The sequence below is a fragment of the Chelonia mydas genome, chromosome 7 (genome assembly GCF_015237465.2).
Source record: "Chelonia mydas isolate rCheMyd1 chromosome 7, rCheMyd1.pri.v2, whole genome shotgun sequence".
NCBI lineage: Eukaryota > Metazoa > Chordata > Testudines > Cheloniidae > Chelonia > Chelonia mydas.
Window position 1 is genome coordinate 116,814,964 of NC_057853.1, and position 23,844 is coordinate 116,838,807.

The 23,844-nt window shown below is 48.1% G+C and overlaps 1 protein-coding gene across 1 annotated transcript in view; it reads right to left on the bottom strand.

Annotated features, from left to right (window-relative positions):
- The window catches only part of SORCS3 (sortilin related VPS10 domain containing receptor 3), a 501,281-nt gene that overhangs the window by 88,540 nt on the left and 388,897 nt on the right, over positions 1-23,844 (bottom strand). Inside the window, exons 8-13 of the mRNA XM_037905076.2 lie at positions 20,196-20,285; positions 14,750-14,929; positions 11,457-11,603; positions 10,594-10,696; positions 5,673-5,749; positions 5,470-5,561 (exon numbers count right to left, since the gene is read on the bottom strand). Coding sequence (XP_037761004.1) covers positions 5,470-5,561; positions 5,673-5,749; positions 10,594-10,696; positions 11,457-11,603; positions 14,750-14,929; positions 20,196-20,285 — 689 coding nt within the window. The remainder of the gene's footprint in view (positions 1-5,469; positions 5,562-5,672; positions 5,750-10,593; positions 10,697-11,456; positions 11,604-14,749; positions 14,930-20,195; positions 20,286-23,844) is intronic.

Below are 23,844 nucleotides of genomic sequence, written 5' to 3' on the forward strand. Positions count from 1 at the left end.
CACATCCCACATCCCTGCCCTGAAGATGGCACGTTGGGCCTGATCCAAAGCCAATGGGTCTTTCCATTGATTCCAAAAGGCTGGGGGTGAGGCCGACAGGCCCCCACCCTCAGGAACCATGCCTCACAGTACGCAGAGCTCCCAACTTGAGCGCCTCAGCTCCCGCCCCCGCAACGTACAGTGGAACCACACTGGTCCCAGGGAAACCAGGACCCTGTGCAAACATGGAGGAACGGACTGGATTTACCCCCATGAGGCGTATTACTGAGATCTTCCCCTTAGCGCAGTGGCCTCCAAACTGTGGGGTGCAGCCCCATAGGGGAATGCGGAGGAATGTTCAGGGGGTGCGTGGTGGACCCAGGACAGCCTCCACAGGGGGCAAGGAGGGAGCAGCACCCAGCCCTTCTCCACCCCCAGCTCTACTCTGGTCCCTCCCGCAGCCACAGCCCCAGTCCCGCCCCCAGATGCAGCTCCCGGCTGGGGCTTCACTCCTGGCCCCGGCCCCAGACCTGGCCCCAGCGTCAGCCCCTGGCCCCAGCTCCGTTCTCGGCCCCAGCCCCAGCTCTGTCCCCTGCTGTGGCCCCAGCCTCAGATTCCTTACCCCTGTCCGGGGGCGCGGGGAACCACATGCCCACTCCCAGCCCTGGCTCCGGGGGAGGGGAGGGGCAGAGCACGGTCAGGAGTAAGGGGGGCATGACCCCAAAAAGTTTGGGGACCACTGCCTTAGCACTACCGATACACAAAACGGCAGCTGTACACAAAACAGTATCTGGCACAGGAGAAAGCGCTGCAGACCAAAGAGAAAATGCTGTGGGAGAATTGCATGCAAAGAGCTTATCCTTCAGAAATCTATTTATTTAAAGGTATGTATCTCCCCATACCCCCGTGCATTTGTATGCTGTTTGGTCTGCATGCTTATCTAACTAGCATTTCAATTTCGGGGGAACAGCAGGCCTCATTAAAGTTCTCTCAGCTTTTCAATTATCAAACCCTCTTTTCTCCGGGATGAAACTTATTGTACTCTGTCCCAGCTTGAGAACTAACAGATTTCCATGTATTCTTTAATCAAGATGGCTCTTTTCTTGCAGCAGGTGCCTATTGAGACAAGACGATGCAAGTTCAAAAGCCCCTAAAGGTATAATTTGGAAGGACCGGTGTGAGTTTATCAGCGACAACCCTAAATAACTATGCAATAGATTGGGCCAGATGTTCACAGGCAGTTGCACGAGCCAAACGTCAATGTGGAAATGCTTGTGGGGGGAATTTTCAAAGGCAGAAAGGGCATTTTGGCAGGCAGCCCCTCTGGATCCCCAGCGTGTGCCCCAAACTCCTTTGATGAATCTGTGCACAAAGTAAATGTTTGCCCACGCGCACAGCCATAGGAAGGCAGGACTGGAAGGGACTTCCTGGGTCATCAAGTCCTGTCCCCTGCTATGGCATATCATCCAGTTCAGGCAGGATGATACACACTCCATCTTAAAATTAGTGAGGTTGTTTCCACCACTTTTCCTGGTGGGAGGCTGTTCCAGAACCTCACTCCTCCAACGGTTAGAAACCTTCTTCTAATTTCCAGCCGAAATTTATTCATGGCCGGTTCATCCCCATTTGTTCGTGTGCCAGCATTGTCCCTTAGTCTCCACAGCTCTTCTCCCAGTAGCCTAGGGCCAGAATCTGATCGCGTCTCTCTCACTGAGTAGCACCTCCCTCAGCAAGTCAAAAGGAGCGTTCGTGGAGTTAGGTGCCGTTCAGCTTGAGGGTTACGCTGTCTAGAAAGGGGTTAACAGATTTATAAGGGGTTAACAAATGACTAGCAGAAGCATAGACATGGGAACTTGGGGTGAGGGGAAGCGCTGAAGCACCCCCAGGTTTTACGTAGGGCTCTGCTCCTGGCCCCCCACGTGGGGTCCTGGCTGTTGGCCCAGCTCCTGGGGTCCTGGCTGTCGGCCCCACACCCGCTGCCGGGGTCCCCACTGCCATCCCAGCACCCGGGACTCCACTCCTGGCCCTGCACCCCAAACCTGACCCCGCCCCTAGCCTCAGCCCCGGCCACGGCTCTGTTCCCGGCCCCAGACCTGCCCCCAGCTGTGGCCCCAGCCTCGGCCCCTTACCCCTGTCTGGGTCACCCCCTCCCGGAGACACGGCCCTGCTCCCAGCCCCAGCTCGGGGGCGGAGGTGCAGACAGGAGTAAGGGGGCTGGCTTTCAGCACCCCCACTATTAAAAGTGTTCCAGCGCCACTGAGCAGAAGTTTCATAAAGAGGCAGCCACTAAGTATAGATTGTCATTGAATCCAGCAGCTCAACAGGTCCCGCAGAACCATCTACTGGTGTCCTTAGAACCTTCCAGAACACAGGCTGCTCCTGCCTGTGGCTTGTAATGGCAATCGCTCACTGAGGAATCCTTTATCAACCACCCTTTATGGAAAGCGTGGCCAGCGTGAGCGAGCATGTCAGAATCTGGCCTCTAACGGGCCATGAGCACATGCAAATGCTCCGGCCCCGATCCTGCAGCGAGCCCTGAGTCCACATGGCGCTCCACTGCCTTCACAGGGGTTCTGTTCAGACAGATTGGAGCTCACGGGCATGGCAGCGCCCTGGCTGTTTGACTGCATAATGTATTCCTCATCTAGTGCTGTCACAAAGCACCTGTGAGAGGCTGCAGGAGCACTGGGTGTGAGTTAGGGTGACCAGATGTCCCGATTTTATAGGGACAGTCCCGATTTTGGGGTCTTTGTCTCACATAGGCACCTATTACTCCCCACCCCCGTCCTGATTTTTGACACTTGCTATCTGGTCAGCCTAGTGTGAGTGAACAAGAGATTAACTCCAGCTCGGCTCCCCCAGCCCTGCCCCATATACAGGTGCTCCAGGGAGGGCAATAAAAGTGGCAGATGGGGAGGGAAAAGCTGGGCTGCACAGAGAAGGTAAGTGTATTGGGTCATAAGCCTGGTCATTTATTTTACTTTCTGGTCACAAACACCAACCCCAGAGGGAACGGCCTTGCTTGCTGCAGCCATTTTTGTGCCGATGCGGTATTCCAGCTGCTTACAGCGCATTACAAAGGAGGGCAATGTTCAGCGTCCCCCATTTTACAAATGGGAAAACCAAGGCACAACCAGATTAAATGACTTGCTCGTGGTCACACAGTGAGTCGGTGGCAAAACCTGGATTAGGACCTGGTTGTGGGGGGGGGGTTGATTTCGGCTTAACCCACTGGACCATCCTACTCCTTATGCTAACAAAATCTTAGACAAATTCTAGCGCCTTCAGAATATTTTGCTTGTTACTAGCCAGAAAGAAAAGGAAAAACGGAATTGAATCTGAGCCAATTGCATCCTGTCTTCTCTGTGTGGTAGAAATTTAACTTGCTTGTAAAGTGTGTGTTGCATCCATCTCTTGTGGCTAACTCACAGTGACAAAAACAGTCTGCTACTGCTGTGAAGCTAATGGAGTTACTCCTTTAGTTCAAGCGGTAGAAGTGTGTGCTTTGATGGAGAAGGTTCAAACCCTACTGGAAACCCCTAGTGGAAGTTATTATAGAGCCATTTGCCTGGCTGTGGCAAGGAAGGATGTAAGGCTTTGAGGTGAAGAGGCAACCATCAATGATCTTAATAAAGTGCATTCCTAAAACATCATGGTATGAAGGACAACAGCTTAGCCTGAGCCTTGAATCCCCTGGCTTCTGCCTGGATGTTACTTAACTGAAGGATTCTGTGTATTAATGAATCAAGTGGGAGAGACCTTAGCATCTCATTACTGTGGCCAAACACCATTACTTTCTTCTTTTATTTGACTGAAAGCTCTATTTCCTTTTATGTTTGTGTTGCGTGTGGAGACAAGAGTGCGGGTCAGCGATCAGAAGAGAGGGGTCTCTCATTCACAGAAGAATATGAACCTCAGCTCTGAAGATGATTTCTGTTAAATTTCCTCCATAACAACTTCAGAAGTTGGGCAGGTCAGTTCATTAGCCGTGCTCCGACGTCACCCAAGACACAAGACTGAAGGTGATGCTAATTTAGGCATCTGTCAGCAATTCCACTTATCTACTGCAGGCACTGAGCCTGCTGCCCCCACACATCCATAGAGCAAGTGCACTCTGTAATGTGTAATGCATGGAATTATTGCATGTTTGTTCAATTAAAAGTTCAGGAGGGCTCCAGCTTCGAAAGGAGATATTCAGGCTCATGGCTTGAAAATACATCAACCCTGACATCTCTTTGTCATGCACATCACTTGGTTGAAAAATAGGGCGGCTTTGAAGTTCCGAACCATATCCCACTCACCCAAATTCTGGTGGAGGTTCTGCGCCAGGGGTCTGGTTTGCCTCACCCTAGGTTCCATGCACTGAGATGCTCAGCGCCGTGAACTCCTGTTAATCTCAGCGGAAGCGGAGAAAGCTCAGCCCATAACAGCGTGAAGTCCTGTAGTCATGAGGGCCAACTGTGAAGTTTAGACCTACATCCCAACTCCCCCAAAGTTCAGCAGGTGGAGGAGATGGTTTGGGCAGTGTCTCGAGTGCACAGGCTTCTCAAACGACTTCAGAGTAAGAACTACATCTTGAACAAAGCGAGCATCTCAAAACCCACCCTGAGCTCCCGATCCCATTTGTGCTCACCAATCTCTCTCTGGCAAACTGCAGCGGGATCTTAAATGGGGCAAGTAACATTAGCAAAGTATCTCTGTATTTCTGTCAGTCTTTTGTGAGATGAATGTGTTGTCCTTTTCGCATCCAGTCAATCACCCTGTCTCCTTCTGTTCTTCACTCCATCTCCTTGTCCCATCTGGTCCCCTCCCGCTTTGCTCCTCCACCATCTGGTAATCCTTCCTTCCCTCCCTTGCTCCCATACACATTTTATCCATCCTCTTGCTCCTCTTTATTATCACCCGCAAACCCCTCTTCCTGGCTCCAGTGCCGACACACACTCACACCAATAAAAAGGTATCCTTTTCAGTAATCCCCTGCAACTGCTGGCCAAATGATGCGTGGACTTTGCAACCAACACCCGTTGTAATCAACAAGGCTGTGCAGGATGTCACTCGGGGAAGAACGTTCATAAGAGCTTGGCTTTGTTTTTTTAAAATCTGGTCACTGACTTTGCTACCTAACAGAGAGCCAAACTTGTCGGAAAATCTGACCCAAAGTGTGTAACTCAGGAGGCCTCAACCTTAAACGCCTGTGGAAAGCAGCTAGTGACAAGATGAAGGACCAGAATCATGTGATTTTCCCAGACTTCTGTGGGCCACCACAAAGTGCTCTGCAGATGATCACAATTGGAGAATTACTTCTCTAGTAGCTGAGTAAGAGATTATTTGATCTGCTCCTTAGTGTTCTGGGTACCTATATTGCATAACCAGCAGGAGGCAGAAGGATCCACTCCAGAACTGAGAGATCTTAATTATATTTTGGACAATTCCAGTTTAGACCCCTCCCCCCACCAGAGAACATTCTCAAAGCAAGGGAAACAGCCTTACCACAAATGCCGGATGGGCATTGACGTGTGCTTCATGGCCACAAGTGCCCCACCCCAGTCGAGATACCACACATTGTATTCTTCCTCAAAGATCTGGAAACAAGTCAGGTATAGTGTGAGCTTTTCAAGCCATTTGAGGCCCAGAGAGCAGCTGGAAAGGTTTGCAAAAGGCCCACAGCTCCCTTTCCCCACATACGACTGTACCTGTCTCCACGAGTTTCCGGCATCGGAAGATATAAACGTGCTGATATCGGTATATGAGAGTTCAGAGCCAATGTTGCCTGAAACACAAGTGGATTTCGTAAGTTCTTGTGTGGCAGGAGGGGGGAAATCACATTTTTGCAGGAAATCAGGGGTAACTGGTTTAACCAAAGTTTTTTGTTGTCTTAATTCCAGGATTATATGACAACACCCTGGGACAGGTGGGAGGATTAAGGTAGGAGAATGTTGCAAACAGTAAAATAGAAAAATGTTTTAAAATAAATAGCTGAGAAAGACTGCTTCACTGGTTTGCTTTTACCCCGAGTGACACTGTGTGCATTTGCAACAACATGAGATACACCTGACTGGACTGCTCCGTGTTAAGGCCTACATTTTCAGGAAAGCACAAATACAACCACATGTCTATTGTCTGCCATGGTTGCAATCGTGACAACTGTGTATGCAAATCAGTAATTTTTTCTGAAAATTTTGCACCAAAGCGCGTCTCTGCATTCACCTAGTGTTTGCAGTATTTTGACATGGAAACACTTAATTCTTCCTATCACCATGTCTCATGCAAATTCAAGCAAAAAGACAAATTCACACGACCCAAATCAAATTATTCATACTGTCTTCACTTCATCAGAGTGGAGTTCAAGGGTGAAATCCTGGTCCCACTGGAGTCAATGATGAAACTCTCAATGATTTCAGTGAGGATCAGATTTCACCGCAGGATTTTTCCAAAAAACAAATGGACCAACGTACTGATCTCAGAAGCAGTGCACCTAGCAAACAGCATCTCCTGCTGCGTTCACTCGTGGCTTGCAGTGAAGCCTAACAGATGAGGCTTATGGTGAAATTACCAATGTCTCTCTGTCCAGGGTTGGCCTGTTTCTGATATGAACTACATCTTGGTGGAGCTAGGGTGTAAAGAATGACCCAGGACCAAATGAGCTGGCAATAAAGGCGATAAAGGGGGAGAGACAGCTCAGTGGTTTGAGCGTTAGTCCTGGAGACTGAAGTCTTCTGCTTGTGCAAAGTAGCAGTGTGTAAGTCACCCTACCTCCCCATTACCCTGGAGGAGCCATCTTCCAGAGTAAACTTTCTGTTTGGACTCCACGCAGTTAACTGATTATCCTGACAAGTCTGCCAACAAGATTGCTAATCTGTGCCAGCTGGGGGGTTCTGTAGCATGGATGTCTGTACCCTACAAAGTAAACTAAGGGAACTAACTCGGTCACATATACCACTGAAAGGCCCTCAAATGGTAATGACTCACAGACAATATGAACACTGTTGGGGGTTGAACCAATGGATGAAAGACTCCACAGCACATTCCATATCCACTGATCCATAAAATTCCCTCTCCCGACAGCTAAGATATTTTTAAACTAGGGTATAATTTTCCTGATATTTTTCCTCTAAAAACAGTAAGAAGGGAAGATTCACTCCTACACATCTGTAGACTCAATAGGAGCACAATAAAAACAGACTAATGAAAATGTTAATTGCGCTCCTGACATTTAACGATGGAAAATGAGGAATTAAAGCCCAGATGCATCTTGACAAGCTCCCATCAGGATCAGAGATGATAAAACTAGCCAAGTTGTTGTGACACTCCTGTTTCCAAAAATAAAACCTGAGGAACAGGGTGGCGCCCGCTACAAGGTGATTCAAGAAAGGTTTTGGTATCAGTATTAGGAACACAGGAATTACCACACTCCCTTAATCCTTTGGTCCATCTACTCCAGGGGTTCTCAAACTTCATTGCTCTATGACCCCCTTCTGACAACAAAAATTACTACTTGATCCCAGGACGGGGGATGGAAGCCAGAGCCTGCCCAAGCCCTGCCAAAGCCCAAGCCCCACCACCTCAGGCAAGGGGACAAAGCCAACACCCAAGAGTTTCATCCTCAGGTGAGGGGGCCTGTAACCTGAGCCCCATCACCCGGGGTTGAAGCCCTGGGGCTTCGGCTTCAGCCCTGGGCCGTGGGGCTCAGGCTTCAGCTTCTGCCCCAGCAAGTCTAATGCCACCCCTGGTGACCCCATTAAAATGGGGTCACAGCCCACAGTTTGAGAACACTGATCTACTCCATTGTCCTGTGACCACCAAGCGTGGCCAGTGCTAGCTGCTTCAGCTGAAAGTAGAAGAAACCCTGCAACCGGCAGTTTTGGGTTGACCTGCCCGTAGGGGAAAGTTTCCTCTTCACCCCAAAGAGTCAGAGGTTGGCTTATGCCCTGAAGCTTGACTTTCAGATGCCTTCTTTATAGGAACTGCCATACTGAATCAGGTTTTCCTATGGATATTTTCATCTCTAAGCCTCAAGGTCTGGAAACCAACTGTCCAACTGGGGTTTATGGCTGGTAGCAAAGAGAAGCGAGTTCTTGCTTGCTGGAACTCCATCACTACCATTTCCAGATGTTTTTGTCTCTATAGCCCTGATTTATGAATCCCTTCCTTTCTCCCTTTTAGCCTCATTTGGACCACTGAAGTCCACTGAAAGACTTCCATTGACTTTAATACGATTTGGATCAGGTCCTTGGTCCTGACAAGCGTGGATCGAGAGGCTGATATGTGCCTCTTCTCTGCTAAAGAGTCAGACCAATGATCTTATATCTAGGCTAGCGCTCCCACCATTATTACTACTGGCGGAGCTGTCGCACTGGCAGTGAAAAAGTGGAAACTTTCCCAGGGAAGCAGAGCAAAGACAAGACCTGTGAGAATAAGTTTGTGATGGGTAATTTGGATTGTCTGTGCTGATACAGTGCAGCTGTTGACCGTGGTTAACAGAAACAGATGTGCCAATTCCCACCAGGTGAAGCCTTTTATTGCACAAGGCAGCAACACAGAAATGATGGTTCTGCCTTTTAAAGGTTAATTGTTAAACAAATGAAGCTTTCATCCCGTGCAGTGACAGCTTGAAAAGAAACTTATTGTCTAGTAATCTAGACCATTGCCTAGGACCTCATTCTCTTGCTGCCTCTGGCATCTTATCTGCTTCCTAGAGAATTCAGTAAGAATAAAGGCCACTGTAAGAACTGTATCATGAGCCATGACCGTTTATACACACTCGCTGTGGGGAGGAGTGGGCTGCCAGCACCTGACAGTTTAGTTTGGATAAACTTTGCAAAGTCGGGACGTTTAACCCAAATAACCTGAACCTCTTCGATCTGGAACATTGAGCTAGAAATCTTGAGGAGAGGATCTTTTGCAAAACATACAGTACCTTTCTTGCTGAAAGCCAGGCCATAAATATTGCAAGAGCATGCTCTCTCTCAGGATTTTGGTTCAATTTCCAGTGCCGGCTGGAATACAGAAGCACAGAAGTGCATGAGAATGGAAACAAACCGAAGAAAGAGAAGAGATGGATCTGAGCTAGCATCCTGCAACTGAACTTCCTGGAATTTTGGGGTGTTTAAATGAAATTGTGAATTGTATGGACTGACCCAATCTAACTAAAGGTCAGTTCAGTTTGAATTTGGACTAATGCTCGAGTACAATAAGGCTCTGATTTTATCCAACAGCTGGTGTACACAACCCTCGTCTGCCCCAGCTCCCACCAACAGATTGAATGGGAAACCCCAGGGGTAAAACAAGAGCCCAGACACACTTCCTTGTATTACCATTAATAGGAAAAATATGCCCTTGATAGAAAGAGAGGGGGGCAAATTGTGAAAGCAGCCACAGACCTCCATGGTCGTAGTGCTGGGGAGGGAGTGAGTAGGACACACTGCTTACCCCAGTGCAAATTCACACTGATGACCTGCTAAAATGAAACAACTGCAAGCTAAAGCTACAATTAACAGCATAAAACCTGCTCAGGGTGTAACCGCCAGAAACAACTAGGACTCAACTACATTATAAACAGAATGTTTCAGCTATTGCAGTTCACTGTAGTATGACTGCTATGGGCCTTTACTCACTTACTCATCTAAGCAATCCCATCACAGGCAACAGGACTACTCAAGTGAGTAAGTATTGGCCAGAAGAGGGAGGGTTCCGCTATGGGTCCCTAGGTAAAAAAAAAAAAAAGGACATTAAACTGCTAGCATGTGTGTGAAATTACACATTTCTACTGCATTTGCAAGCTCTCCCCAGTGACAGTCATTCCGAAAGCGCTTTGTTACCCCAAACAGTTCCCACAGAGCTAAGCATTGTGGGAGCTCCAAGTCACGCCAAGCTACTATGTCCATCCTGATTAGGCTGCCTACTGCCTACTGCGAGCAGGCAAATGAAAGCAAAACAGGGCTGCGATGGTTGTCAGATTAATTACAATGGATCGGCCAATCGGTGGCATTCAAGATTCCAACAGGCTGTCATGAAAGCATTGCAACCTGCCAAAGCAAGGCGTCACAGACCGGCCCAGAGGAATCACACATAATGCACCGTCCAGGGCCAAGGTGGTTCATTAAGTGAGAAGAAAGCTAGAAAGTCACTGTAAACCTCTAACTTCATAAAAATAGCCTCTCAGTTACACTGGGCCAGATCCTCTGGCCCAGCGTGCGAGCCTGATTCTCCTCTCGCTCACCTGGGCGTAAATGAAGAACAACTCCTCTAAAGCCAGTGTAGTGGCATCAGTGTAAAACTGGTGCAAACAAGAGAAGAATGAGGCCCGGTGTACATATTTATACACTCACACAAGCACACATACACATCACACATGGACAGACATATGCATGTCACATATAGGATGCCAATACCCACCTGAAAAACTTCACAGCTCTGTAACAAATACATTTGTCAGGTTTCCTTGTCAGCCTCACCTGCCCTCTGCTCACTAATCCACACCGCTCACCCAGCCAAGATAAGCTTTGACATTGCAAACCACTGAACAGCTAAAAGAAGCAGCAGTTTAGTAGCTCCCCTGAAGGAGTCTAGGTAAGGCATGGCTGAACGGGGTAAAAGCACAGACAAAATTGATACCTGTAGCCACCACAAGCCCGGGAGCTGTCTCCTTGCTGGAGATACTTCCTGATGTATATGGATTCTCTGAGATTTGCAAATGCAGGTGCAAGGAACAAAAAGGCTGCCAAGGGGAGGAAGTGGAGAGAATAATCTTTAATACACAAAAACCAAGATCAGAGAAACAGCAAGCGATCAGCCTCTGAGTGTTGGCTAGCTATGCCGAGATCCTTCCAAAAATGTTCCCCTCAGCCATGAGAGGTCTAATAGTCTTACAGAAAGGTGTGTATGTTGTGTTATATTTTCCCACTCCCCACCCCTAAAAATGAATTGCATGAAAAAGAGGAACAGTTCTGCTGAATCATGGGAAGGGGAGTTCATGCTTGGGTTTTGTTGCTGTTGTTTTTTAAAATCAATATGGTGGTCTCATGCAGTTCCCTGTCAGATCTTTTCAAATATCAAATTTTCCAGCCTGTGTGATCCAGGAGGTCAGACAACAGGATAATGATGGTCCTGTCTGGCTTTAAAATCTATGTATTTACAAGAACAGAAACGGACTTAACTTCCTCAGTACCCAGCAGTCCAAAACCAGACAGGAAACAAACAGGGAAACATTGGGACCCGATTCCTTTTAAATACGTAGGGCCAGATCCTCAGCTTGTGCAAAGCGATGTAGGTTCGCTGGCTGCAGTGGAGCGACATCAGTTTACACCAGTTGAGGATCCAGCTCACAAACTGGGTTCTATTTCGGAGCACTTGATCCTGCAGTCCTCATGCTGGCCAGAATGCCACCGGCTTCAGTAGGGGCTAAGCCTGCATGAGGGCTAAAGGATGAAGCCCTGAATGGTTTGTCAATTCCACATTGGAAAAGTTCTGCCACTGACCAGCTGGCAGTGCAGAGGACCCCCTCTCAGATCGGTGTCAGGAGCCTGCAGCAAGCGCCAGTCTCTGCCCTTGTTGTAGGTGATGTAGGTCTTTATCTGGTCCTCTATCTTCTTGTTAGCCAGGAGTATGCCTTTGATCCCTGCTACCTAGGAAAAATGGAGAGAGATGGAAAAGCACATCGGGCGAACAGGCAAGAACAAGGCTCTATTCGGGACCCTCAGGAGGGCGAGCTCTCTGCAAAAGAGTCCGTGCAACCCATGCAGCCGCTACAGGAACGGGGTGGGGGGGGAATCACTTGCATGATCACTTTCTAATGAGGGCAAGTCTGGAAGGTGTCTACATGGCTGCTAAGGGACTGTTGCAATCTCAGTATGCAAGAGGAAGGCGGGGTTAGGGATGCTGAGGAGGTACACGCCCCTTGCAAGCTGCCCACTTCTGTTGGATCTCCCTGCATGGCAGCAGAGAGGGTGGCAGGACGGGCAGGCTATAGAGGAAGATGAGCAGGCTTGGGGGTCTGTGGGTATGTCCGCAGATGTGCTGATGCGAGGGATGGAGTGAAGGGGAATACACCTCCCAGACCACACTGCTCACAGCTGGGGGAGCCTGCAGGGCCCCTTACACAGGATACGTCTACATGGTAAAAGCGGTGCCCCAACTCCCGTAGCTGAGCTAGTTTGACTCCAGCTTAGCAGTGGCAAAAATAGCGCAGCACTGGCTAGTGAGTCCAGCACCTCAGCTGCGCACCAACGAATGTAGCTGAGTCCAGCACATTCCCAAGGGCCGTGCTGCGCTTACCCGACCCACGCTGAAACCTGCTCCGTGCTGTCTTCACTGCTATCGTGACCAGGGCTAGCGGGAGTCAAGCCACCTCGTCTACAGAGCATTAGGTATGTAGAAAGGGGACACAATGGCTATTCCAGCCGCTAGTTCTGTGTCCTGGGAGCTGTATTCCATTACTTTGCTTGTCAGCCCCCTGGGGGCAAGGGCTGTCCCTGTTCTGTGTTTGTACAGCGCCTGGCACAATGGGCTCCTGGTCTGTTCCCAGGGCTCCTGGGTGCTCTGGCAATACAAATAATACACAAGAACAGCAGCACTCCACCCCCCGCACCAGCATCTGGGCAGGCTTTGGAATTCCCCTCCAATATAAAGGAAACAATTCTTCTGATTAGACAGGCTTGGGAGCGGATGTCCTCTCTGTATTCACAGGGCAGTTAGGGCACAATTCCCCGCACGGCGCTGCCAACGTGCCTCACAGCGATACTGACCATCGTGAGTGGGGAAAGGATCTTTGAGAGAGAGATTGGGACCATAGGCTCAGCCTTGCACAAGGTGCGGTGCGCAGGCTGCAAACAGGGCAAGGCTGTTTGGGGGAGGACTTCTTAGAAAAAACCTCTCTCCAGGAACTTTCCACCAACAGGAATGCGAAGGTAGCACACCAATGTAATTTACACTGCTATCAGATGACTGAATTCCTTATAAACAGCCTCTCTTCCATGAACGAGGAGAAAATTATATCTCTCACAAGGAAAAATATCTCAATGAAACCTAGAAGAGTGACTGCCTGGCAGAGCGGCCGACATCATCTGATGAAAGATAGAGACCTGTTTTGAAAATCCACAGGAGAATTCAATACTATCCTATCAAATCCTATACAAAATTGATGCTTACAAGACTCCTCACTGAATTTTTATCTCATCTCCTGAGGAATGCTTCCTCAGCAGATGAATTTAGGATCTTTTTTTTTAATCATAGTAATTTAAAAGCCTGAGATTTTGCCACTTTTGCTCATATGGAGTGGTCCCTTTCTCTGGCTCCAATTCAGGAAAGCCTCCCTGGTCACAAAGGTGCTTAAGCACATCCTCAACTTTAAGGACATGCTTAAATCCCATCAAAGTTGCAATGCTCAAATACGTGCTGCAGTGTTTTCCTGCACCAGGGCTTCTGTGGGCAGGCCAAAGGGATTGCTCAAGAGAGTAGAGTTAGGCATGTGTGCAAGCGTCTGAAGGGTCAAGCCCTTGTCTTGCACGGTACCAAGGAGAATGATTCTGATTGGAGCCTCTGGGCACCGCTGCAATCCTTTGTCGTGAGGCTTACCAACAACTTGAGAATGGTCAGGCAGTTGGTGCACTGAGACACTGCTTATCATGCTGGCCGGCACTGCCGTATTGCTGCCTTATTCTCTCCTCTGTCTCTCATCTTCGCTCTGCTGCCTCATGCTCTCAGTATCCACCTGCCGCCTCTCATCGAATACTGAGACTGCCAGCTTTCGGGGGCAGAGACCATCTTTTTGTTATGTGTTTCTACCTAGCACCAGGAGCGGCCGACATGCCCTAAAAGTGTGGGGGGAAGGGGCTTGGACTGTGGCCCTGCACTGCACTGCCCCCGAGGCTCCCCTCCCCCCCCGCACCACCCCTTCTCCCTGAGCCTCCAACCTCATGCCACCCATTCCTCCAGAGGCCCCACCCTCCCACTGCCCTTTCCCCCAAGACCCCACTGCCTCTTCCCCTGAGACTCTGCTACTGTGCTGCCTCTTCCCCCCCCAAGACCCTGCCTCCCACTTGCTCCTCTCCGCCCCCTCCTCCAGTAAAAAGTGGGAGGGCCATGACCTCCTGGTCCCCCCAGTCCAGCGCCCCTGCCTAGCACAATGGGATCCTGGTCACAGACAATGCAGGTAATAAATAGAAATAACAGCTACTAATAACACCATGTGATTTGACACAATTAAAAGAAAAAGTGCCTCTTGCTGCCCATCCTGAGTTAAATTCAGATTTCAGAATCTTTTGGGCAGGATTTTCCAAGATGCTCAGGACTGGCCTAACTCTGCTTCCATTGTAGTCAAAGGGAGCTCAAGTTAGGCCAAGGCTGAGTGCTTACGAAAATAGAGCCTTTTATTTTAGACGTTGAATCTGTGCTTGACGGGACAGAGAATCGGGGGGAAATATGAACCTTGTACTTCACATGAATAAACTGTTTTCTTCCTCATTTGCAACGTAACATGCTTGAGGAAGCAACAAACTCCTAAAATTCCCTGCCCACATCTATCCCAGCATGCATTTAATCTATCCCAGCATGCACTGGTCCAGCATAAAACACTGATTTCTTCAGGGACCAGCTCCATTTTAGTACACAAGGAGGATCTTGTGAGGGCAGAACATGTGTTCATTCTGGGGGATATTCCCAAAATAACTGAAGGTCCTGGAAGGATGCTAAGAGGTTTACACACTCATCTGTACTGGCAGATGGCTCCTGTCTTATGCAGGGGTGGTGCTACAAGGTGACCTTGACTACATACCTCATAAAGGTCTATGATGATGTTTCCCTCCAGCCCCCGGCTGCTCTTCACATTCTCCAAGGCCAGCGTGAAGTAGACCCCTCGGGTGTCAGATATATAAAGGTTGTACGTATCGTTCTGGTTCCACTCCTGCACAGCTGCAAACACCTGATTCTCATCCGTGCTAATAATATGCATGTCCTGTTAGAGGAAGACAAAAGGCCTATTACCGTGGATCTTTATATGTCTTTGCCCTTTGGGACACACAGTAATTACTGTGACTTATGAAAGAGTCGAGAAGGAGCATGAGTTATAGAAGACGTTAAACAATTTTCCGTTAGACCAAGCCAATAAATTACCACCAACGTGACTTTGCTGGGGGGTTTTCAATGGCCACAGGGTGGGTTAAGGGTCTCTGCAGTCCTTGTTCTCAGTAGCTTCAAGGAGTTCCATCCAGCTTCATTTTTTATTTATGAATTTGAAAGTCAATTTTATCATGCCTGAAAGATTCATGAGCTGGAGCCTGAAATCCTATCTTTGTCCACCGAGTAAGGTATAGTAAGAGTAGTAGGAGTGCTAGCTTCCCTCACGCTACAGAAGCCAATAGGCCTGAGTCCTGAGCAGGAGGAGAACCACTTGTAGGAGGATGGAACGAGATCAAAGGTGGGTAGAAAGCTGGCTAGATTGTCGGGCTCAACGGGTAGTGATCAATGACTCCATGTCTAGTTGGCAGCCGGTGTCAATGGAGTGCCCCAGGGGTCGGTCCTGGGGCCGGTTTTGTTCAATATCTTCATAAATGATCTGGAGGATGGTGTGGATTGCACTCTCAGCAAATTTGCGGATGATACTAAACTGGGAGGAGTGGTAGATACGCTGGAGGGGAGGGATAGGATACAGAAGGACCTAGACAAATTGGAGGATTGGGCCAAAAGAAATCTGATGAGGTTCAATAAGGATAAGTGCAGGGTCCTGCACTTAGGACGGAAGAATCCAATGCACCGCTACAGACTAGGGACCGAATGGCTAGGCAGCAGTTCTGCGGAAAAGGACGTAGGGGTGACAGTGGACGACAAGCTGGATATGAGTCAGCAGTGTGCCCTTGTTGCCAAAAAGGCCAATGGCATTTTGGGATGTATAAGTAGGGGCATAGCGAGCAGATCGAGGGACGTGATCGTTCCCCTCTATTCGACATTGGTGAGGCCTCATCTGGAGTGCTGTGTCCAGTTTTGGGCCCCACACTACAAGAAGGATGTGGATAAATTGGAGAGAGTCCAGCGAAGGGCAACAAAAATGATTAGGGGTCTAGAACACATGACTTATGAGGAGAGGCTGAGGGAGCTGGGATTGTTTAGTCTACAGAAGAGAAGAATGAGGGGGGATTTGATAGCTGCTTTCAACTACCTGAAAGGGGGTTCCAAAGAGGATGGCTCTAGACTGTTCTCAATGGTAGCAGATGACAGAACGAGGAGTAATGGTCTCAAGTTGCAGTGGGGGAGGTTTAGATTGGATATTAGGAAAAACTTTTTCACTAAGAGGGTGGTGAAACACTGGAATGCGTTACCTAGGGAGGTGGTAGAATCTCCTTCCTTAGAGGTTTTTAAGGTCAGGCTTGACAAAGCCCTGGCTGGGATGATTTAACTGGGACTTGGTCCTGCTTCGAGCAGGGGGTTGGACTAGATGACCTTCTGAGGTCCCTTCCAACCCTGATATTCTATGATTCTATGATTCTATGATTCAAATCTCCACCACATCTCTCCTGAGACTGCCAACCTTGGTAGCGCTTTGTGCTAATGGCCAGGATGATTTTAGCAACCGGACACTTGTCTGTTGAGAACTGGATTGGGATCCACTAGCTCACTTAACGTGGGCCACCAACAGCCGTCAACTGAGCTGGATTGCAGCTGGTGGCCAAGACCTAAACAGCTTCATGGCCCAACATCAGTCTCCCTCTTTTAGTTTAATACTAAGACATTTTCCAAACACCACTGATGTTGCTTAATATTCTCTTGGAGAGGGCTCGTTTCCACATTTCAGAGGGCAGATCAGGCTCTAGGCCCATTGAACCCTTGCCATCTCTGGTGGCTCAGCCAAAGTTGGGGTCATCTAAACAAACAGTGTGGGGCAAGCTGGGGTGTAAATCTGCAGCGCATTAGTGTGCCATGCACTAATTGTCCATGTGGACTCAGGTACCATGCATGACATTTTCCCAGTGCACACTGATCTACTCCCATTTCAAAGCAGGCAAATTAAAGTACACCAGGAAAATTCTAGTGCATGGCATTTGGGTCCACAGGGACAGATAGGGTGTGGCACACTAGTACACTGTAGGTTTACACCCCAGCTTGCCACAAACTCAACTGGTGGTCTAGACAAAGCCTTAGCAATGATGGTGTTTTTTGGTTGCCAATAGCATTTTGGCAAAGTAAGGATCCTAATGTATCTATTTTAAATCTCTGGGAAGTGAATTCCCCAAGATCCCAAGGAATCTCAATTAATCCCTTTTCTACTTCTGCACCAAGGAACTTTTAAGACCGGCTCGTCCACAGATATTGTGGGACTTTATCTTTGTCCACAAACAAACTGTATTTAACCGATGCCCAAAGAGGAGGGAGAGACTATAAGGTAATTTATCTGAGTGAATGTCTACACTGCAGTCAAATGTGAGAGTGCAGCTCAGGTCAGCACACCTGTGCTAGCATCCCAGATGGCTTATCGTAAAATAAGGTTGGGGAGAGTGTTTGGGGGAAAATGTCAATCTAACGTACCCTTCCTATACAGAATGCACCTGAATCTTCTGTGCTATCCTACATGGATCGTTTAGGAAGATTAGATAGAGCTGTTACAGGGTAACCTCAGACAGCCCCTCAAAGTGACACCAGGAGGGAACCTTTCAGAGCCTCTGCCCTAACAGGTCTGAGCCTGCACCTGTGAAATTGATGGGAGCTTTGCCACTGACCTCAATGGGGGCAAGATCTGAATCAGGATGCCTGGTTCATCCCGAACCTTTTTTTTTAATTCCTTGAACCCTAAAAATGTACTAAATTCACTCCGGCAATGGACTGATGAAGAAATGTAAGAATAAAGCAAATCACCCCAGCAACTCAATCTACTCAATCTACTTGACCAGTGACAGTGGAGATGTTGCATTATCCATAGTGCTAGCCTAACAAATATCCAACTCTGGCAGGGTTCATTAATCAACAGCTGACAGGACAGTTATTACTGCAAGAGATGATTGTACTGGCGACCAAAGGCAGAGTAAACAAGGATCCTTTATGCTTCTAAAAAGACTTCACTTTGACACCTTGCTTACAAGCAGTTTCCATTTTTAAAATGACAAAAAGCAGTCATGGTTTTGTATGGCATATCAGAACTAGAGGGCTGCCCCACACCCCTTTCCACAGAGGCCAACAATCCATCATAACATCAGCCAGTAAAGGGCATTGATAGCGATGCAGCTACTGTCTCATGCCTCCTGTCATAGCATGGGGCATCTTCTGACGGCAATCCATAAAGTGGCCGCTGAGACGCTGCTGCTCTAGGATAGAGAGCTGGATGGTTCCCAGTTTTTAATGGGGCATCCCAGCGATGGGACAGCTGTCTCCAGAAACTGTTTGTTCCAATCTACTGAAGAACAGCCATGAGAAAATACGTTTGCATGGTGATGGCAGGCAAACACAGCGTCCCGTGGTTGGATCTAGTGTGGAGTCCAGTGTGGGTTTGTTCAGATTCAGTATGCGGCAGACAAGGAGCAAATCCTCCGCTGCTGCTGAGATGAGGCATGTGCCCTTTCTGCCCCAGGACCAAGAGTGCACTTCCTAATCTGTCAGCCCGTCCCAGCAAACGGTGCACGAAAGAATCCTATTACACCCCGAGGACTGATTGGATGCATTTAGTGCTGGTGAAAGAGCTGGCAGGGCCCATCCAGGAACAGTGCTGCTACCAGAACCACCAGCTTCCCTGACATACAATGCCACCCCTAGCTCTTCAGTTCTAGGCATCTCCTGAGCAGTGACTATCAGCCATGCAGCGGGTCTGTGTGCTCTAAGCATTCCAAGGGCGAGATTATCTTATACACAGCTTCCTTTGTAGAGGGGCTGGAGGCTCTTAGGGAGCCAATCATACCTCCTTGAGTCCTTGCCCCGTTCCAGGCACAGATAAAAAGGGGACTAAGGGGACGTCTACACTACAAAGTAGGGGCGTGACTCCTCAGCTTGCACACAGAGCGTTAAGTACAAACAGTAGCGTAGCCACGGTAGAATGCGCCGTGACAGCAAGTAGATACCCAGTCGTTCCAAGAACAGTCGTACTCTACGCAGCTAAGCCATGACACTGCTGGCTGTCCTGTCGCAGCGACACCCCTCTTTACACTCATGCTAGTTCTCATCGAGTTTCTATGAGTAGTGAATGTGAGCTGATCACAGCCCTGCCTTGTAGGGTAGACATACCCTAATGGTGCTCTACATTGCACTAGATGGCTGTGTTCCCTCAGGGACCACACACCTGCTGGGGATTGCTGAAGTACATGGTATTCTGGCCTCTCCCACTGTCCCTCTCTGCTCTTATATTATAGAATCATAGAAATGAATGTAGGGCTGGAAGGGACCTCAGGAGGTCATCTAGTCCTTCCCCCCATGCTGAGGCAGGACGAAAACCATCCCTGACCAGTGTTTGTCGAGCCTGTTCTTAACACCCTCTAATGATGGGGATTCCACAACCTCCCTAGGTAACCTGTTCCAGGCCTTAACTACCCTTAGACGTAGGAAGTTTGTCCTAATATCTAACCTAAATCTCCCTTGCTGCAGATCAAGCTGATTACTTCTTGCCATACCTTCAGCAGACATGGAAAACAATCGATCACCATCCTCTTTATAATAACTTATTACATATTTGAAGCCTGTTAGCCTGTTTCCCCTCAGACTTCTCTTTCAAGACTAAATATGCCCCATTCTCTCCTCAGGGGTCATGCTTTCTAAATGTCTTAGGTACGGCCCATGAAACACAGAGCGTCATAAGGCATGTGCAAGAGGCAAAATCTCCACCTTAGGAGAACAGAGCAAGACTTGTGAGAGGTGTTAGATGCAGGCTGGTCAGGTTATAATTGGCTCTAACTGGCACTCACCACTAGCTGTAACATTCTCTGAGTTCAAGTGGGTGAATTCACTTCAGTGTATTCCTCCCTGCCTTTCTAAGTATCACCGAAAGGCAAGGAAATGTTCACACCCTGTTCCTTTTTTCCCAGAGCCCTATCGGTCAATGTAAGTGAGGGGCAAACACACCAGCATGTACTTTTGGGGACTAGCTTTTGGGTCGATCCTCAAAACCTGAGTGAGCATCGCAAATGGCAATCAGCAGAAGTGAATTCCCCTGTAGCTCTGGTCCATGTCACAAACAAACCACAGCTCCTCCACTGCGCTGTTTAAGATGCTGCACATCTCAAGACTATGTTGATAACAGGTTCATTTACCTTTGGTAGTGAGTATTTGGGCAATTTAATTTGAGCGAAGGGTTCCCTTTTGTACGACACATAGTAATTCGCTCTTCCACCAGCCGTCACCTGTATAAAGACAAAAGACAGACACTGAATACCCCTCTGAATACACACCATGCTGACACTCCCCAGCAGGGCTCAGTCGCTTGTCTTTCAGCTCAGAGATGCCTATTGGGGCTGCAAACATTTGTATAGCATTTCCAGACCCGGAAGGCCTGAGATCTGACTTACTAAAATCACGTTATTCCAAATTTCATCTAGTTTCCCCACACTTCAATTCTGACATGATTTTAACAACGGATATGCTGCCGGCCATGAATGAGGGGTAGGAGAGTTTGGTAGTGAAGGACTGGGCCCAAGGACATAATCCAGGTTCTCTACCACAGACTCCTGTGGGACCTTGGACATATCACTTAATCTCTCCATGCCTCAGTTCCCCCGGTAAAGTGGAGGTAGTAATACCTGCTGCTCTTGTCTATTTGCACGGTGAGCTCTTTGAGACACGGACTCTCTTCTAAGGCTACATCTACACGGCAAGTGCCCCGCAGCAGCTGTGCCCCGGGAGCCCTTCTGGTGAAGACGGTCTAAGCCTACAGGAGAGAGCTCTCCTCTAGAGTTAATCACTCCACTTCCCATGAGAGGCGGTCGCTATGTCAGCAGGAGAAGCTCGCCCACCAACATAGCGCTGTCTACACCAGCGTTTAGGTTGGGATAATTTACGTCACTCGGGGCGGGCGGAGGGATTATTCACACCCCTGAGTGACGAAAGTTATACCGAAGTAAGTTCTCGTGTAGACAAGGTCTTACTATAGGCATGCCTACATTGTAATCAGGAGGCACAATGGCAGCACATGGAGACCTAACTGAGCTAGCTTTGATCTAGGTAGAGCAAGTATGTACCCCGCGTCCTGGACAGGCAGGGCCAGCAGCCCATGCAGCCACCCTACCGCCACAGCTTCGCTGCTCTTGTTACTCGAGCTAGCTCCGGTATGTCTACTTGTGCTGCAGTCGCACCTCCAGAAAACATCTTGTGGATCTGGGCAGTGCCTAGCAGAATAGCTCCATGATCTTGGAGCAATCTGCAATGCTGCCAGAGGGCACTGCTATCATGCAAATAATAAACAAGACGGTAAAAGAATTCATGCATCTGGAAACTGGGTTCAAAGCTTACAGATGCTTGATATAGCTAAAAGAGTGGTTTCTCGGAAATAACATTGCCTTTGAGATAAGGTCGGGGGGTGGGGGGAGAGATGAAAGTAATCAGAATGATGTGATCTTATGGACTGAATGCTCACTATCTGTCAAGGCTAGGTATAAATGCCATACACTGATGAGAAGTAAGAGTCTCAGCTTTCCAATCTTATGTTACATTCGTGCCTAGCCCCTGATCATTTGTGAGATACTGGATTTTATACTGTCATTAATCCCTCAGTCTTCCGGGGAAGGTTCTTTTTGGCACTAGTCCAGGGCTGACGATGCCACGTCTCCGACTGGTGCAATTTCCATTCTCTGATGCTTCGGCAAGCTTACAGATTTTTAGATAAAACAATACACAACACTCCTTTTATTACACAAAACATGATTTACTGGCTTTTTAAGTTTCCAGTAAGCAAACAGAAAGGACATAGATTCTCCCACAGGTAATTTTTCTTCATATCTGGCAGTGATATTTCAGAATGGACTTATACAGTACATTGCTATAGCATCAATTATAATCTCAGCAATGATATCATCTGTAGACAGTGGCATTTTCCCCTAGAAGAGCTGCCACTCAAAGGTCCTGGTAATACTAGTTGCATGCATCATGAATTTGTTATCTGATCACCTCAGGACGAGGCGTTTCCATTGACAACTTAAGAAAATAAGTTGGAAATACAGCAAAACACAGCTAAGTAGAATTCTTCCCTTTAAGTGTTTGTTGTTGTTATTAATAATATCCTGGTACCTAGAGGCCCAAACCAAGACAAAAGAATGATCGCTGTGCAAACACATAGTGAGAGACAGACAAGAGACAGAAGATATGGGAGGGTAAACACAGACCCAGAGCAGTAAAGTGATGTGGGCACTGGTGCACCTCAGTGGCACCTGTTCTCTGCCTGTAGCACTTAATAGTTTAATCTCCTGGGGATATGTTGGTCTAACTCTGGCTGCTGGGCTTGGTATGGGGGTGACTGGCTGGTGTTTAATGGCCTGGGAGAGAGAGAAGGTCAGACTAGACAGTCTTTGTCCCTTCTGGTCGTAAATTCTATGAATTCCCCAAGGCCATTGGCAGATTTAGTAATAGACACTGGTCATTCCAGATAAACTCAAGAGTGGTCAAGTAACATCTCCAGGGCATAACCTCTTGATGTGATGATGGTGCAAATGCTGTGAGGGTTATTTCAGGAGGACAACCTTGCTGTCTGGCCATCACCCCCTCACAACAAGGATTACCCTGGAGAAAGCAGGGTGGGTCTTCACTCAACTCTCAATTTGTATTTTAGAAGCAAAATTCAGACCTATACTAACTATAAGCTCATCTTGTATCAACTACATACAGCCAACCTAATACAGTCTTTCTCATTATTCCTCAGGCCACAGTAGACTTTCTCCTCCTATCCTTTCTCGTGCTGCTGCCTTCTACCGCGTGAGCCAGATCCCCAACTGGTGTAAATCAGCATAGTCCCACTGAAGTAAATCAAGTTACACCATCTGAGGGTCTGGCCTAGGATTATAACACCAGCTAGTGACCACGGAGCACAGAACAAAGGGAATGAATGCACTCCGAAACAGGGGGACCACTAGTCAGGACTTCTTGGTTCAATTCCCAGCTCTTCTGAACAGCTGTGACGCAGCATAAGCAAGTAATTAAGGTGTTTTGAAATGAGGATAACAATATGTATGTACCTCATGGGGGGTTGTGAGGCTCAATCAGCGCTTGTGAGCACTTTAAGGTCTTCAGATCAATGCTATGCAGGTGCAAAATATAATAATAATTATTCACTAGGGTATCTGCCACAATAACTGATGACCAGATGCAAAACTGAGGCTTGAACAACTAGGGTAGTTCCCTCTGCATGAGCTAGACTCCTTTTGAATTTTGTATCTGATGCTGCATTTTGGTGAAAACTTGAACTAGAGCCCACTGTGGTCTGTAGGTAGCAGCCCTACAAAGCCAACTAATGGGAAGTCTCCTGCCATCTCCACCGGCAAGAGCTATATAAAGCTTATCTCAGCTGGGACCTGATTTTTGCATGATTTATACCCATGCTAATAGAGTCCCCAAAATGATCAGCATTCATGAAGTCTGGTAGGGTGGGAGGGAATGAATTTAGGGAGGCCCCTTTTCATAGACTCATAGAACTGAAAGGGACCTCGAGAGGTCGTCTAGTCCAGTCCCCTGCACTCATGGCAGGACTAAGTATTATCTAGACCATCCCTGACAGGTGTTGGTCTAACCTGTTCTTAAAAATCTCCAATGATGGAGATTCCACAACCTCCCTAGGCAATTTATTCCAGTGCTTAACCACCCTGAAAGTTAGAAGTTTTTCCTAATGTCCAACCTAAACCTCCCTTGCTGCAATTTAAGCCCATTGCTTCTTGTTCTGTCCCCAGAGGTTAAGAAAAACAAATTTTCTTCCTCCTC